The 16787-nt window shown below is 37.5% G+C and overlaps 1 protein-coding gene across 4 annotated transcripts in view; it reads left to right on the forward strand.

Annotated features, from left to right (window-relative positions):
• PPFIA1 (PTPRF interacting protein alpha 1) overlaps positions 1 to 16787 on the forward strand; it is a 53186-nt gene that overhangs the window by 15247 nt on the left and 21152 nt on the right. For all 4 annotated transcript variants that reach the window (XM_053979460.1, XM_053979461.1, XM_053979463.1 and 1 more), the window contains exons 3-16: positions 5618 to 5719; positions 6225 to 6389; positions 7203 to 7277; positions 7723 to 7824; positions 8076 to 8297; positions 9033 to 9179; positions 9718 to 9852; positions 10979 to 11062; positions 11563 to 11694; positions 13075 to 13137; positions 14152 to 14231; positions 14469 to 14601; positions 15284 to 15507; positions 15649 to 15880. In XM_053979460.1, coding sequence (XP_053835435.1) covers positions 5618 to 5719; positions 6225 to 6389; positions 7203 to 7277; positions 7723 to 7824; positions 8076 to 8297; positions 9033 to 9179; positions 9718 to 9852; positions 10979 to 11062; positions 11563 to 11694; positions 13075 to 13137; positions 14152 to 14231; positions 14469 to 14601; positions 15284 to 15507; positions 15649 to 15880 — 1896 coding nt within the window. The remainder of the gene's footprint in view (positions 1 to 5617; positions 5720 to 6224; positions 6390 to 7202; positions 7278 to 7722; positions 7825 to 8075; positions 8298 to 9032; positions 9180 to 9717; positions 9853 to 10978; positions 11063 to 11562; positions 11695 to 13074; positions 13138 to 14151; positions 14232 to 14468; positions 14602 to 15283; positions 15508 to 15648; positions 15881 to 16787) is intronic.

A 16787-nucleotide genomic window follows, 5' to 3' on the forward strand; every position in this document is an offset into this window, starting at 1 on the left:
GGGGATGGAATGGTAAGAAGTGACTCAGGTTTAGTATTGATCACTGGCTGGCAGCAATATTCACTTGAGTGCTTTCATGCAGTGTTGCAATTTTTGATAGAGGGAAAAAAAAAGGTAGGTTTTTTTCCAAAAAAATACAGATTTTTGAGAGTTAACCAAAGGTGGTATTAAACCTTTTCTGTATCTCAGTGCCGCTAGTTGGAAGGGGAGAATTTTTTTTGACTGAAAAGAAATCTGCGCCTCTGTTTTGGTGCTTATCTTTTGAGTTATAAAACATCTTATGCATACACAGAAATAGGAAAGGAGGCCAATCCACTAATTGTGTAATGAGCTCCAGTGTGTTCTCACTCTGGTGGGTAGTTAGCTCCACTTGGAAAAACAGCTACTTTGAGCATGAAAAGCCTTTCAGTGTTCCAAAACACAAGAATTTGACATATCCATGTTTTAGCATTACTTGGAGTATTCTCTTACACTCCCTTTGAAGTTCTGGGGGTTTTGAGAACAAAAGATAAACTTGTTTCATAGAATTGATTCTATTAGTGTTTAAAATAAGGTTTATGTTTCTAGCATAGTCATTTCAGGCTGCTTGATACTTACTGGAAATTATTTTCATGAGGTGAAAAGGAAAATATTTTTCTTTGCACACTCCATGCTGACTTTTCTCTTTCCTATTAGCACATGCCAGAGATATGGAAAGGTTGAAAGCAATGTGTTTTAGTATATGGAACAGGCAAAGCATAATCTGTGTTGGTGTGTGACTATGTTTTTTTCCAAGGTTGACTTTAATGGTGAAAACAAGTCAGTTCTCCTCAGTTTTAACTCTCAATACCCTTGAACTGTTTCATAATTTCATAGTTCTGATTCTTAGCCTAAAAAAACCCAAAACAAACCTGTGACTGTATAGGTATGAAAACTTGCTTGCTAGGAACTTTCAAATATATTGGGGCTCTGTTTAAACCCCTTGGATTTAAAGTGAAGTAACTGTGAAATACCCTAGAAAAAACCTAGATATGTAAATTTTCTTTGTTTGTTTTTTTTGGGTTTTTTTGTTTGTTTTTTTTTGTTTGTTTGTTTGTTTTTTTTTTTGTTTTGTTTTTTTAGACTGTATATTTGCCATTTCCATGCAGTCATCATTTGGAATAATTGTGGTTTATATGTAGTACAAACATAATGATGGAAACTTATCTCAGATCCTATTGATTTTCACCCCTGATGTCCTGCACTTCCCCCCAGTTGTTATTTTCCTGCTCTCTTCAGCTGCTCAGATTTGTGAGTGGCTTGCTTGATATTCAGACTGCAGACCAGAATGATAACAGTAAACCAAAATATCACTTGGAGATTAAACAGATAAATTCCAATCATATATTTGGGTCAGAGATGTTCCTAAAGATGTTACAGTCACAACTTCATCTTCTATTGCCTGAAGTTACTACTTTACAGTATTTAATAATATTTGATCGATTTTAAATTTTTCTCCTTTATTACATATATTTTCATCATATATATTAATTTTCTGGCCATGTGGTTGCTTGTAATTCATGATTACTTGTGCACTCAAGTGGTGTTGCATTTTCTTGTGGAATAAGGTTTTTTTTTTGCTTGATCAAATTCCAAACAAATTTAGTTATTTGTAGAGCATTCCTAATACACAACTTATATTAACTGACTTTCAGGAATTACCTCTGTTTCTTTCAAGTGTTTCTCCCAGGTTAAATATGATCTTCCTGTCATGTAGCATTTATTGGTCTGTGATGTGCTATCTGTGAGACCTATGAATTATGTTTGTAATGACCATGAAAGGAACCTGTTCTCTGAAAGCTGGAATGTTCCTGGATTGGGATCTTGGAGTTCCCAAGTGTGTCAGCTCAGCCAGGCTTGACAGCTCAGCACTAATGGATCCAGCTTTTGGAAGGATGTTTATATTGTGGCATCTAAATACTGAAGGTTGAAGGTCAGCTCTGAAGGTTGAGGTAGAAGAAATACTATTGCTTTAAAAAGTCCTAGAGCTTGGGAACAAAAAAAACCCCAGAGAATGTATTAGTGAACAAGAACCAACTTACTTGCTCAATGTGACTTTTTGTTGAGAGTATTTATTTCTGGTAGCAAGAGCGATGTGTTTGGAATGATTCAGTTGGGTCAGAAAGTTACTTCCTTCAGTAAACATTTCAGTTTAGTGTAGAGTATGGGTGTTTGCCAGAATGTTCTAATCGGCAGGGAGTCTTTCCCTGGTAAATTCAGCACTCTCCCACTGATTCGTGTGAGTGCTCTGAAATGCTTATTGCAAGTTCCATTCTTGTCAATCCCCAGTGCTGTGTATTTAGTATTTTGATGGCAGCCAGAAACAGAGCAGAACTTCATTCTGTTGCTCTCAGTCTTCTTAATTACAGAAAAGTGACACAGCTTTGTGGACAAGTGGGAAAGTTTCTCAGGATTCTTTCCTTTTTCTTTTAATTCCTTCTGTATGTTCATCTAATGCCAAGGAAGAAATTATGAGACAACTCGAAATTTTTTGAGATGATAAAGCTGCAAATAGTTTCTCTGCTTTTGAACTGCTTAAGGAAATCACAAATTGTCTCCAATTGAAGGTAAGTATTAAAACTAGAAAGGACATGTCTTTTGGCAGTGTCAGCTGAAACGAAGGACATTCAAATGTTCTTTCTTAGGCAGCTCATAGGACTCGAAGCAAGTCTATTTTGTCAAAACAAACAGCAATGGAGGTGTTGTGCAATGCCAGCAATCCCTGTCAGTGTGTTTATGCAGCAGCAATATAAATTTTTGTGTGTACTCTTGCTCTGGGTCACCTGACAGTGTGATGGTTTGTGTCACAATTGGGATCTATTTGTGCCACAATTTATATTTACACAGGAGTATGCAGTGGACTGGAACTCTATATCCTATAACCATCTGAAGAGTGAATAGCCTTCCTTTCAAATATACAGCTGGTTTTCACGTGGGGAAGCTCATACAGATAAAAAGATATATTGATGCTATGCAGTGATTTGAAGTTGAAAAAGGATGATGAGACAAGTGCCTGGTAGTCCTTGCTGTGCTCTTCATCCTGATCTTAAGACTTGAGATAGAGGCAGGAAAAATATAAAACTTCCCATATCAGGCCAGTGTCATCTGGAGAATTGAGCAATATTGATGCTTCCGAATGTTGATGTTGGCATTTTTAGGGTTTTAAAAATTAGTCTCCTTATATTATTATTAGTTTGGAAGGGGAAACACACCAAGAAAGTAATTTCATGCGAAGCTCTTCTCAGTAGTACATAATTATCTAATCTGTAAAGATAAGCAGGGACTGCCCTTGAAAAATAGCAGCTTTGGTTTCTGATTTACCTGAGCTCATGTGAGAGCAAAAGGGGAGTGTGTGGCCAGTTCCCTGGGAGTCTTGGAAGCTCCCACAGGTGGGATGTTGAAGGTCCAGGAAAAGCTTGGATGTGAAGGAGCACTCTGCTGGGAAAGCTCATGATAGAGTCAATATTTCTGTCAGCTCCAGTGAAGCTTGGAGTTGATTTTTCCTCTCTTGTTTTACTTTGCACTCAGGACCCTTTTGTAACTTGTTTTGTGTGTGTAAAAGTTCTGATAGCTGTATTTACAGACCAGGTTGTTTTGGAAGTATTTCCTGGCCATTTTGAAAATGATAGCTTTTTTTTTTTTTAAAGAATGCAAATGAAATGCTGCAGTATATTTACATGAATGTCATTAAGTTTGTTATAGAAATCAAATAATTTAGCAGCTGAGAAAGGAAAATAAATGAAGATATTTTGCAGTTTTTTGCTGAATAAGTGGGGAAGGACTGAAACTTTTTACCAATGAGCAGGATTTGATTTAGGAAGAGGGATTATAGGGGTGGATTCTGCATCTGTGGTGGTAGTTGTATTGCTGTCTTTTTCACAGCAACTTTTAAAAGCTTGATACATTAGTAACTCCAGAGTTCACTCCAGGTATATATTGTGCAATGTATTTTTTGTCTTTCCAGTCATGTGTATATTTTAGAATAAAGTTTACAAAATGAATACTGGAAATTGCAGTGTCTTTTGACAGTGTCTGCTTATTTTAGCTGCATGTTAGAATTTGCAGATGTGCTTAGTATAATTAATTGGTTGATGTGGCCTTTTGTTTTTAAGCATATGCATTCTGTCACTTTGAATTTTGCTGCAGAACAAATCTTTCACTTGATATGCAGCTGCTGGCTGATAAGCAGTGTGTCTTGCAGAGTTTGGAAAAAATAGAGAATTGTGCCTCCACTTAGCTGGCTATTTGTGTTCACCTTGTCCTGCTAATCACCAGTTCAGCTGTACAAATCCGTTGTTTATTAGGCAAGGCTCTTGTTTATGAGTATTTTCCTTATTTTGGAGAACAAAAAAGAATGTTAGTTACTAGCATTTTTTTTTTTCTTATCCAAGTGCTCCCAGTGTGTTCACTGGCCACTGGAGTGACTGAAGCATATTTATTTTCACATTTTAAGTTGCATTGACAAGACATGAGGGTTGCTTTCTTGCAAGCCTCTTTTCTAAAGGATCGACTTGTTCACATTCACACTCCTTTCAATTCTCATTTCCAGTGTGGTTCAGATTAGAATTAAAATTTTTCTGGGGTAGATTAAGTTGTGCTTTGTGTTTGCTTCTAAATGTGGTGTGTAGTTGTACTTTTTGTTCTATTCAGAATATGCTCCCTGAGTTAATAGGACATTTAAATGTCTTTAATATTAAGTTAAGTTTTATATTATTTTATTTTTAGTGAGGCTGTTGATAGAGAGGGGAAATGGTTTAGGCTGCAGTGGCTCTTGCAGATATTAGTACAATCATTTCCTGACAGAAACCCCAAACTGTAGGAGGATATTCTTTCATACTGACTGTGTTCACTGCAGTAATGAGCATGCAATGAGTGATGTAAGTTAGCTCCACTCCTGCTCCCTGTGGACACTTCACTCTGTACTATTTTACTTTGGTTGGGTTGTTTGGTGAAATCTTTATTGAATTTGGAGGGTGAACCTTGTGAGGGCTTTGAGCCCCCAGGCTCAGCTTTCAGAAAATTCTGATTCTAATCCTCAGATTCCTAGCAGGACTGTAGGGAAAGGGCTGCTTCATTCCCTTTTGTGAGATTGGAAGGAAGGCTTGAATGAAATTCCTGTATTTAGTTGTAATCTGGTACATGTCGGGATTATTAATTGTTGCTCACAATTAAATACTGACTTGAAATTTGTCATGTTTGTAGGTTTCCTTATTTTGCTGTGCTTAGTGCTCTGGTTTTTTGTGTCTCCCTCAGCAGTTGTTAAAAAAAACAACAAACACAAAACTAACACTCTGAAACCATAATGAAGTGTGTTACAAATATGTTTTTCCTTTTGCTTACCAGGGAAACCCCAACTCATATATTGCTCTGAGACACAAACAAGTTTTCTAAGTCCTGGTCAAACATCTTTTGTCTTTACAGTTGGCAGCATAAAGGTTTTAAATGTTTGAACTGAAGCTGGCTTAGCATGACTATACAGTTGTATTGGCTCTGCACATCTGAAATGAATGCTTCAAGGAACTGTCAAATGTTTATATGAATCCACTCTCACTGTGTCCTGGTATTTGATGTGCTTATATTTCTGTCTGATTTGTTCCAGGAATTTGCAGCACTCACAAAAGAGCTGAATGTATGCAGGGAGCAGCTGCTTGAAAGGGAAGAAGAAATTGCTGAACTGAAAGCAGAAAGGAATAACACGAGGGTCAGTTCCTTGTCTTCTCCAAACTCACCACTGTTAAAGCATCCAGCTACAAGGAGGAAAACAAATGTTGAATTTGAAAAGCTAAAAGTATTTTTTTTCCCTGATACTTGTACATGAATCTCCATGGAAGTGCAAATGTCTGTGTGTTGATCAAGAGGGTTTGGCAGCTTGTCCACAGCTCCCAATGCTGCTGTGCAGAATCAGGAAAAGCTTGTAAGACTGCACTGCTATCTGCCATCCAGATTTCTTGTTGTTAAAGTTTTGTAATCCTGCAGCTCTGGGAGCAGAGTGGGCAGGGCAGGTTGTGGTGATCTGTTTGAGCAGCTTACACTGCTAATACAGCTGAAATGTTAAAAACTAGTCCTTACACTCAATACAACATCCTTTGTCTCTGAAATTTGAAGTTTAGAACTCTAAACCTGATGTTCTAGGAGGCAAAGTTTTTTGCAACTGTACAGAAAAGGAATAAACATTATTCCTTTTTTTTTTTCCCCTTTTGCTTTAGCTATTACTGGAACATTTGGAGTGTCTTGTCTCCAGGCATGAGCGATCCCTCAGGATGACTGTTGTGAAGAGGCAAGCTCAGTCTCCAGCAGGAGTTTCTAGTGAAGTAGAAGTTCTCAAAGCACTAAAATCCTTATTTGAGCACCACAAAGCCCTTGATGAGAAGGTACCTAACACCTTTTCATCCTCTTTCCTTTGTGTGGGCCAGGCAGTTTTTGTACTGAAGTAGTAGAAATCTCTGCAGTGTAACTACATTGGTAAATGCTCTCCTAAATTAAGATGCTGCACTGAACTAAAGCAAGGTGCTGTGGTTTATTCAAGCACTTCATTAACTGTGTTAATGTAAACTCAGCATGGTTCAGGAGCAATATATTTGCTGTAGGAATGCACACAGCTGCTTACCTGTACAACATCAGGATTTATCCTTTTGATTATCTTATAAAAGAAATGGACTAGAAGAGGAGGAGGGGAATCTGCGTACACTGGGATGGAAATCTGAATTAAAAGAACTCCTCCCTTCAGTTGTGCCTGATATTAGCAGCAGGATATGCAACTGCTAAAGTTCTCTGTAAATTTTGTTGCCAGTTTACAGTTTACTTGACTTTGTGACCCTTGTATGTAAAATCTGGCAAATGATTTTAAGTGGAATTTTACCTATTCTTCCATGTTGTAAATGAGCAAAAGCAAACAGTCTGTGCCTTGCAGAAGGACAAGCAAATTCTGGGTATGTTTAGTTGTTTAGTGCCTGAATGTACAGGCCATGTTGCTTATGACAGAAAAAAGGAAAAGCTAGATTATAAGATACACAATATTTGGCTATTTTTTTGGTAGCATGTGTTGTAATTAGGACTGAGTCCAGATTAAGAAGGTTTCTAAGTGTAATGGAAACAGTGTCATTTATTGTCTGTAAAGGCATGGCATCAAGTAAAATTAATTTTTGATTTGAATGATTTAAAATAATTTGAAATTACCCTTTCAGGTAAGGGAGAGATTACGAGTAGCACTTGAAAGGTGTAGCTTATTGGAAGAAGAACTAGGTACTACACATAAAGAGGTAAGCTTCTGTCTTAAAAGAAGGCTTCATGTGTCCATTGTGGATGTTTCAGTCAATATTTGTACAGAATAATTTATTAAGTTTCACTTTCACTTCTTCCTTTTGATTTCTTGCCAAATGAAATAATTGTTAATTCTAAACTTAGCTGCTTTGAAAGAGCAGGAGAGGAAAAAGCCAAACCTCAACCTCTTGACACCCTCGCTGCCCCCCAAAAATCTAACCAAAAAAACCCAACCAAACCAACAAAAAGAGAGTCCCTGTGCATTTAAAATTAGGGTTTGCAGTGGCATAAGGTATTTGGGTGTCTGTGCCAGATTTTATTAATACATACCTGGCAGTAGAATCAGTAATTGTTGTTTTGCTCCTTTGCTTTTGCAGCTGTTCCTTATATTATTAGTGAAAAAGGAATTGGCTTGAAACATGTGTCTGTAAACTTTTCTTTTAGTTAATGATTCTGAAAGAGCAAAATAATCAGAAGAAAACACTTCCAGATGGGATGCTGGATATAAATCATGAACAAGAAAATACACCAACTACAAATGGGAAGGTACAGCTATTTACTTTGCTTAGCTGGCATATGGTTTTTAATCATTAACTATAACATTTTAATTTTAAACCATAATAAAATATTTTTTAATGATCATCTAGTTAAAAAGTCATAGTTATTGAAATTTCAGCTTTTGCAGTCTGTTCAATAATAAAATTACCTTTGGGGAGAGATGTTTACAGGTGAGTAACAATTTGTTTTTCAATCTAATTTGCATCATGCAAATACACTTTTTTTTCCCTGTTTAATAGAGAGCCTCTGATGGTTCATTATGCCACGATGAAAACCTTGCTAAAGTGATTGAACTCCAAGACATCATAGATAAGCAAAACAAAGAGCAGACACAAATGAAAGAACGCCTCACTGCTTTGTCCAGCAGAGTAACAGAGCTGGAAGAAGATCTAGACACAGCAAGGAAAGACTTAATAAAATCTGAAGAAATGAACACAAAGTTACAGAGGGATGTACGAGAGGTGAGGAAGGAACTGTCAGTATTTGGGGAGTCACAAATGCCATCTTTAGAAAATTTTAGTCTCACAGGTGCTCAGTTGAACCTTTGTTTTTGGAAGTCTTTGATTTGATAGCTGAGAAGAAAATGTTTTTTTAGGACATGATGGGTGTCTGTTTTTTATTTAAAAGACCAAAGGGTCTCATTGTCCACTTAAAAAAAATCTGTCTTCATGATAAACCTGTGACTAACTAGATATTTCATTAATAGGTTGGAATTCAGCATTGCCAACTTCAGCATGTTCTGGAAGAGATGCTTGATCTTGTCATACATGCTCAGCTTATTACTCTTGCTTCCTTTTTTAAAAGATGCACTTGGTTGAGGAATCCCTTTAATTTCAGTAGTCTGGTTGACAGTTCCTGTCACTACTGAATACCTAATCTCCAGGGTCCCACATATCCTCATTAGATAGAAAGGGAGCTTAGTTAAATCCCAGAACATTCTCTGACCATCCCCAGCAAGTCAAGATTTGCTGTGTGTATACCATTGGAAAGGAAAGTAGCAAATCTGTGATGTAAGGTAATAAAGACCAGTGGTTTTTAATCATTAACTGTTTTAAAAAGCCATTTCTTTCCACTTCATTTTTTACTGAGAAAAATAACCTGATTTTTTTTTTTAATTTTATTTGAAATTTTTATTTGAAATTATTTTATTTGAAATGATCTCTCACATTCTGACTTCTCTTGTGTGTCTTGCCCAGACTCTGGCCCAGAAGGAGGACATGGAGGAGAGAATCACCACTCTAGAGAAACGCTACCTCGCTGCACAACGTGAAGCTACATCCGTGCATGACCTCAATGATAAACTTGAAAATGAAATTGCCACTAAAGACTCCATGCACCGACAGGTTGTGGTTTCAAATGAGATGAAGTACATTTTGCTCAGCATAAAGCTAATGGAGATAATTAATGTTCATGCCATGCTGAAGCACTTTGCTTTTAGGGAGATAAATATCAGCTGTAATGTGCTGTTATTAGTGATTGTTTTTCAGGAGCTGGAGTCATACATTGCAGAGATTTTTACCCTCGGAATAAAGATGAGACAGCTTTACTGGGAAGGGGAAATGGTTTTGTGGAATTTAGTGCACTTTATTTTGGGGCAGCAGGGTTGTTGTTGCTATTTATTGTGGATTTTTCACTTATTGTATGTGTATCCAAGCATCTTTAGTCTTGTGGGTGAGAATTACTCATTCTGAGCTAAACTTTTAAGATTTGCACAGCGTGTAGTGGTTTTTACAGGCTATTGCCGTAGTGAGAGAGGAAGTTTGACAAGTGCTTGACATGAAATAGTCCAACATTATAGGCCAGAAATGATTGTTTAGCCAACCACTTTCTAACTAATCACGTCTTTAACCCTCAACACTTGCTGGCCATAACCCTGTGCAGAGTGAAGATAAGAACAGGCAATTGCAAGAGCGACTGGAACTGGCTGAGCAAAAGCTGCAGCAGACCCTGAGAAAAGCTGAGACTTTGCCAGAGGTGGAGGCTGAGCTGGCACAGAGAGTGGCAGCACTTACAAAGGTGAGGTGGCGGCACAGTGTCCTCCAAACTCCCTCCTCCATTGGTGTCCCACTGCAGGAAATCTGTTCCTAGTGTTGGTTTGGTTACATTTGATTTCCAGTTTTCCCACAAATAATTAAGAAAATATTTATTTCCTACAGAAAATGTTTATTTCCTACTTTTTTTTTTTTCTATTCATCTCTCTGAAGACACTCTGATTTAGTATTTCCTTTTTTTTTAAATTTTTAATCACTTTAAGTTTCTGCTCTTTGGAACTCAAGTGGGTTTTTTGTTAACTCTTCTACATCATAAAAATATCTCTCTGAATTATTTTGGTACTTTTTAATAAAAAATTACTCAATAATAGGCATAAAGTCTTCTAAATATGAACTGTTTCTGAACCTAAATTTCTTCCACTGCTAAGTGAATCAAGTGGGGAGCGAGAGAAGTTGTGGTACTACCAAGTATCAAGATTTTTAGAGGGCTGCAAATGGAGTAATGAAATCTGAAGAATTATATTTGGCTAACTACAAATGAGCCTTTTCAAGTGTGTGTGTGCATGTTTTCTTTCAAAGCCTTAGTTTTATTTTTTCCCTGTTATCTTTCCTGTCCCTAACTGGCTCTGTAGTCTGACCTTTTGTCTTCTGGGAGCTCTGCTGCTAAAGATGCTAAAGTTTTGGAACTTGCCACCAAGCTTAGGAAGGTAGAATTTGTATCTTAGTCCTTGTCTCTGCTTGCTGCTTTCTGCTTTGCCATGATTACTAACAAAGGGTCCCATTGTCCAGGCTAGTGAGGAGAAGCTGAAAATGTCTTTACTTTTTTACTTTCTCAGTCTTTACTTTTATTTATTTTTTGGTTTTATTTCTTGGGGATATGAATGAACTTCGCTGTTGCAAGCTCATTTGCAAATAGTAGTAGTTGGTTCATGATGGTACTTAGGGGTGAGAGGTTTCATCATTTTGCCACTTCCCATCTGAACTGTTGCAAGGTCCTTTTGGTGACAGAAAAACATCTGTTCTGCATTGTCCTTTACCATAAATGGCAGTTGTGCAAAGCATGTTAGAATTATTCCTGTGCCTCAGTGTTTCTGTGCTTTTGGAGCCTAAAAAAACCTACCCAAATTCTTATTTTGCTCTCAAATTGACAGGCTGAGGAGAGACATGGCAATATCGAGGAGCGGCTGAGACAGATGGAGGCACAGCTTGAAGAGAAGAATCAAGAACTGCAAAGGGTACTGCACATCATTTTGACAAAGATAAAAAGCTGAAATAAAGAACCTAATCCTCTTTGTTTCTCGGCTTTAAAATAAGGCTAGAGTTTAGGCTGGCTGATAGTGAGTCACTCTACTGTGGCTACCTTAAATCTCAAGGAAAATGTGCCGGAAGTCTCCAATAAAAGTTTGAAGAAACATGCTGATTTAAATGACTATGGAAAAAATGGTTCCTGGGTTACAAATAATGGAATCCATTCTGGATTGTGCCTTTTAAAGTTTTTTTTTTTAATGTAAGCTTGGATTTTTGAACTTCTGATCTTGGATCACTTATTAAAGACTGAAGTGTCCCTTAAATTCCCTTTACAGAGCCCTGGAGGCTCATGCCGTGTTCCTCTGTGGAAAAATATTGCTGTTAAAAAATGCATTTGGATTAAAGAAAGCTTGCTGCCTTCATAATTGGAAATTGTTAGAGATATTACAAATCTGAAGTTTTTTTCAGCAGCTTCTTTGTATCTCAGGCTAGACAGAGAGAGAAGATGAATGAAGAGCATAATAAACGTTTGTCAGAAACTGTTGATAAGCTCCTGTCTGAATCCAATGAAAGGCTCCAGCTTCATCTCAAGGAGAGGATGGCTGCCCTGGAAGACAAGGTAACAAGTCACATTCCAGTAATGAATGTGTAATTCTGTAATGATTTGTGCCTTTTGCAACGTGTCTGTAACTTCAGCAAATAGGCACAACCCCCTTATTAATAAGTAGTTGCTGTTAAGGCTCTTTTTTAGTGTGGATTTTGAAAATACACTCTTAAAAATAATTTTTGAGGTTGTCCCTGGGCACTGTGCTGCCGTGTTGAGAAGGCAGCTTTTAAGAAGCTTTATCCTTTTTTATTTGACTGGTGCAGATTGCATAAATAGGCTCATCCAGTGTAATACAGGAAACCTAAAGCATTGGTACTTTGACCTTTCCAGTTCAATGTCCTTTGCTTCCCACTGCTTTTGGCTGTACCAGTTCCCCTGAGTCATTGTGGGATTCCTGCAATTTGCTTTTCTTCTCAGGTAGCTCATTTTGGGATTCTTTATATGCATGTAAATGGGCTTTTCCTGCACTGTCAGTGCACATCTTGGAGCTTTCCCCAGTACTCAGTTCATCTCTTCTGATGCACTTTTCACTCCTCCCCTTCTGCTTTTGGATCTAGATCCTTATGGATTATTCTTCCATGCACAGCTTGAAGTAAGATCCCTTATTTTTCATCCAGCAAAGCAATGTCTTATAAAGTGACACTTTGCTTGATGCTGACTTTGAGTTGCTTGGTCTTGGATTAAAATATATTTGGTTTCTTTTACTAGAGGGTGAAATGACCATCTGGGGAAATGTTTCAGGAAAAGCTGAGTGTCTTTTAATACCAAAGTCATGGCAATAAAATGCTTTGGAATGCAAATGGTGTTTCCAGACTTGTACTGAATGTTTGTTTCCTCTTGCATTCATGCATAATGCTTGAATAATAGGTGACGTCTCAGGGTTGACCCTGACTCCTCTTATCTTCCAAACCATAACTACATTTGCAAATAATGAGGAGAATCTACTTTTCCTTTATTGTAGTTAACAGCTACTAGAAATGTGTTCTTTTTGAGGCTTCCAGCTCATTTTTTTATGCTAAGTTGGGAAGAAACATGCAGGTAACATCAAGACTTTGTTCTGATCATGTGGTCTTCCTTGAATTACTTTGAATTATTCCATAATTATTCCCTTTTTTTGCTAGATAGACTGTGAAATGGAGCTTTAAAAGACTACTATTGCTATTAAAGATGTATGGAACCAGTACTATTACTAAATCCATTATTTAGAGGGCTGTAGACCTGGAAGGATAAACCTTCAACTATAATCAAAGTGAAATGATGGAAGCAATCAAGGATGAGTAATTTAAGATGTGTTTGTGTAGTGTTGACTGCATTTTTTTGATACTCATCATGGTTATAGTTTAAAAGTGTAAAGCTTATGAGTGACTTAATTTGCAATGCCTTTAATTTCAGAATTCACTTCTTCGAGAAATTGAAAATGCAAAAAAACAAATAGAAGAACTTCAGCATGAAAAGGTAGAATCTCCATTTCTGAAATATTATCTTGGAACTTAATTGCTGCCTTGCTACATAGCAGGATCAGATTTTAATTCCTCATAAAACTTAACATTTCCTGGTCTGTTTAAGAGAAAGGAGTTGTTATTGCTTATTTTATGGTATTGTGTGCCACAGTTTTAGGGGGATTTTATAGGTAATACATAACCCTTTAGTCCAAGACTTAACACACTTTTGAATATGTGAAGTGCCTGGATATATTGGCAATTGGCCAAAGTTTGGAGATTGTGTAGAATTTTTATACTGTTTTACATATGACCTTGAACAGGAAAACCAAATGAGAAATACTTTTAACGTTGGGCATGTTTCCGTAAGGTTTTCTCAAAGCATTGAATATCATGAAATGCTTGTGCAACTGCTAATGGGTTTTTTTTTTAAGTTTTAAGAACTGGGGAGCAGAGGCAGAAATATTTATTAGACTTGGCTGCTCCTTAGTAAGTAGCTAAGGTGCCTGGTGTTCTGCTTGTCGTGGAAATTACAAGGTCCCTCCTTACAGATGTTCATTGTCAGCCACTTTTTATTTTATTTAGGCTTTTGTTGTTTTCTCATTCATTGTATTTCTCTGCTGTTAAATTCGGAGTTTCTAGAGCATGTAAAAATGTCCAAGTTAAAAGTGCATGCTTTTAGATCCTTTTGTGCAGAGAGCTTGAACAAATCTTCTTGTTTCTTATATCACTTTATTATAATAAACTTAGTAGCATGTGAACTCACAGCTGTTTTTAAAATAGATATTGTCATTACTAGAGTCAGGGTAGAGAGGCAGCAGAATTATTCTGGGATGCCCTTTTGTGACAGTGCTGTATTGTGTGTAGCAAAAACAATGTTTAAATAGGTGAAGGCTATATCTTAAAATCTATTATTTCCAACTTTCAGAGAAATGAGATAAAAAACCTAAATCTGAGTTTATAAATTTGTATTTGACACTAATTTTTTTTTTTAAAGCATATGATATATTTTTTCTATTTATTTTTCCAGGATCAACTAGTATTAAATGTTGATGCATTAAGGGCTGAAAACGACCAAGTGAGGCTCAGAGCCACATCACTTCATCACAGGTACCAGCAGTAGTTTGGTTTTTTCCTATTATCTTTAAGGTTACTATGCTAAATACAATCTTGTATATTATAAATGACAATAACTCAGTCATAGCTATAAATTCATTTTTACAGAACATATAAAACAATCTTTATACTGCTTATAAACAACTGGTGGTGGTGGGACAAGAGAAATCTTTTGGGTGACTTTTTTGTTTCTTTCTCCCTTTGTAAAGATGAAATGTTTTTGTGTTGCAGCAGAGCAGATTTCAGATTCCCTGTGCCATCCTCCTCTGTGGGGGACAGTCACACAGACTCCTATAGCACTTCCTCCGTGCTGAGGCGGCCCCAGAAGGGGCGACTGGCTGCTCTCAGGGACGAGCCTTCAAAGGTACAGAGATAAAATACAAATAACAAAACAGATTTGTTCAGTGCATGAGGCTAATCAAGTGCAAGGAGGTTTTAGAACTGGGAGGACCTGGCAATAAACTCCTGGGTTTTATAAATCCTGTGTTACCAACTCATGAACGGCTGTTGGTCCTTTTAATTGTTAGCAAATAGTTGCAAGATTATGGTTTGGAGCTCCTGTTTTGTTTTGCTGGGGTTTTTTTGGTTTTAAGTTTTTGGTTTTGCTTTTTAATTTTGATGAGCCTGAAAAGTGCAATTTGAAGCAGTCCTACTTTTGTGTCTATATACTCCTAACACATTACTGTTCTGCAAGCAATTTCCATTTCCTTTCAGGACACATGAGTACTCATTACATAAAACTGACTCCATAGTTCCCATGGAATTGATAGCAGAATTCTACTGTAATTAAAAGTGTGTATCATCAAAATATGTGGTGTTATAATTTACTCAATGAGCCTGTTCTGCATCTTGCAGTTAAATGAAATTTAAAGCTTCCTACATTATGGCTTTTTTTTTTTTTAACATTTCTCTAAACATTGCTGTCTTGGTGGATGTGTTCAGCATGTAAGTGGACTTACATAAGTTATTATAAACATCTTGATAAGCAGTAGAGTTGTCATATTTTTCCCCATTTGAGCTTGGATTTATTTCTTGGATTCTTGTAGGTTCAGACCCTGAATGAGCAGGATTGGGAGCGGGCCCAGCAAGCCAGTGTATTGGCAAACGTGGCACAAGCATTTGAGAGTGATGTGGACGTGTCTGACGTGGAGGATGACAGGGAGACCATTTTCAGCTCAGTTGATCTGCTGTCACCAAGTGGTCAGGCTGATGCTCAGACTTTGGCCATAATGCTGCAGGAACAGTTGGATGCAATCAACAAAGAGATCAGGTATGGCCTGTCTGCTGTGGAGCTTTTGATAAAAACATGCTAGAAAATGGTAATTTTCCCATATTTTTCTGCTAAGTGCCGCTTCTGTTTGCGTGGTCCTTGTTGGAATGCCACGTTCCTGTGAGGCTCTTTTTCCCTCAGACTGATCCAGGAGGAGAAGGAGAACACGGAGCAGCGCGCGGAGGAGATCGAGAGCCGCGTGGGCAGCGGCAGCCTGGAGGCGCACGGCCGGTTCCGCTCGCTGGGCTCCATCGCCCCCGCGCTCGGCGGGGCCCTGGCCGGCTCCTCCCCGCCCGGCAGCGGCCGCTCCACGCCCCGGCGCATCCCGCACAGCCCCGCCAGGGAGGTGGACAGGCTGGGCATCATGACCCTGGTGGGTACCCATGGCCCGCACTCTCCTCGGAAGAGCATTCCTGTTCTCTAGGAAACGGGTTGTGCGCTTGCCCCTTCCTCTCCTGCTTACTCAGCTGTATTTTTCCTTTCTCTAGGTTTTTCTACTGCTTCCTTTCAACTTCTATAAAAAGTGTAAGATACATAATGATTAGGAAAAACGTTCAGAGCTCAAGTCTATTATTTGGTCAACATCTTGTGCCTAAGTATTTATTCCTTCTGTTGTTATGGTCTTTCTTCAGACTCCTCTTTCTAGAAGAAATAATATTTTCTTTTCAACCACTTTCTCCATCTACTTTAAACTTTACTTTTAGCAGTCCACTATTCCAGTAAACACTCAGCTAAAAAGTGATTTGCATATTAATCTTGAAGATTGGGATGTTATCACTGCTGTTTGAATATTAATGAGTGCTAGTGTCTTGTTTTAGGCTATTAAAGCCTAATAAGTATAATAAATATCTGTTAGACCTTGTAGCTGATAAAGTAGTTTAGTCTTTAAGAGTTTAGAGACTTTTGACATTCCTATGACTGCTGAAGAAAATTAATCCTTTTAGGAGCTGCTTTATGCATGTAAACACATCTGTAAAATTAAGATATAAATTTCCCCCTTTCTTTTTTTTACATAAAATAAACATTTTTACATTTTAAATAAAATGAGCAGTTAAAACCAAGTATTTCAGCTAAGTAGTTTTGCTGGCTTTTTAAAATTAATATGCACATAGACCAAAAAGTATTTTTCCATAAAAGAGAATAATTTTGCCTTCTTTGCATTAAAATAAAAATCATTGTACTAGCTGTAGCCATATATCCAGGGGCAAGTCTTCTGAAAAAAACTGTCAAAATTCAGATTGTGGAGTGCTCTATCTTCTAACATTTCACAATAATTAGTT

This window comes from Vidua macroura, chromosome 6 (genome assembly GCF_024509145.1).
Source record: "Vidua macroura isolate BioBank_ID:100142 chromosome 6, ASM2450914v1, whole genome shotgun sequence".
NCBI classification, from domain to species: Eukaryota; Metazoa; Chordata; class Aves; order Passeriformes; family Viduidae; genus Vidua; species Vidua macroura.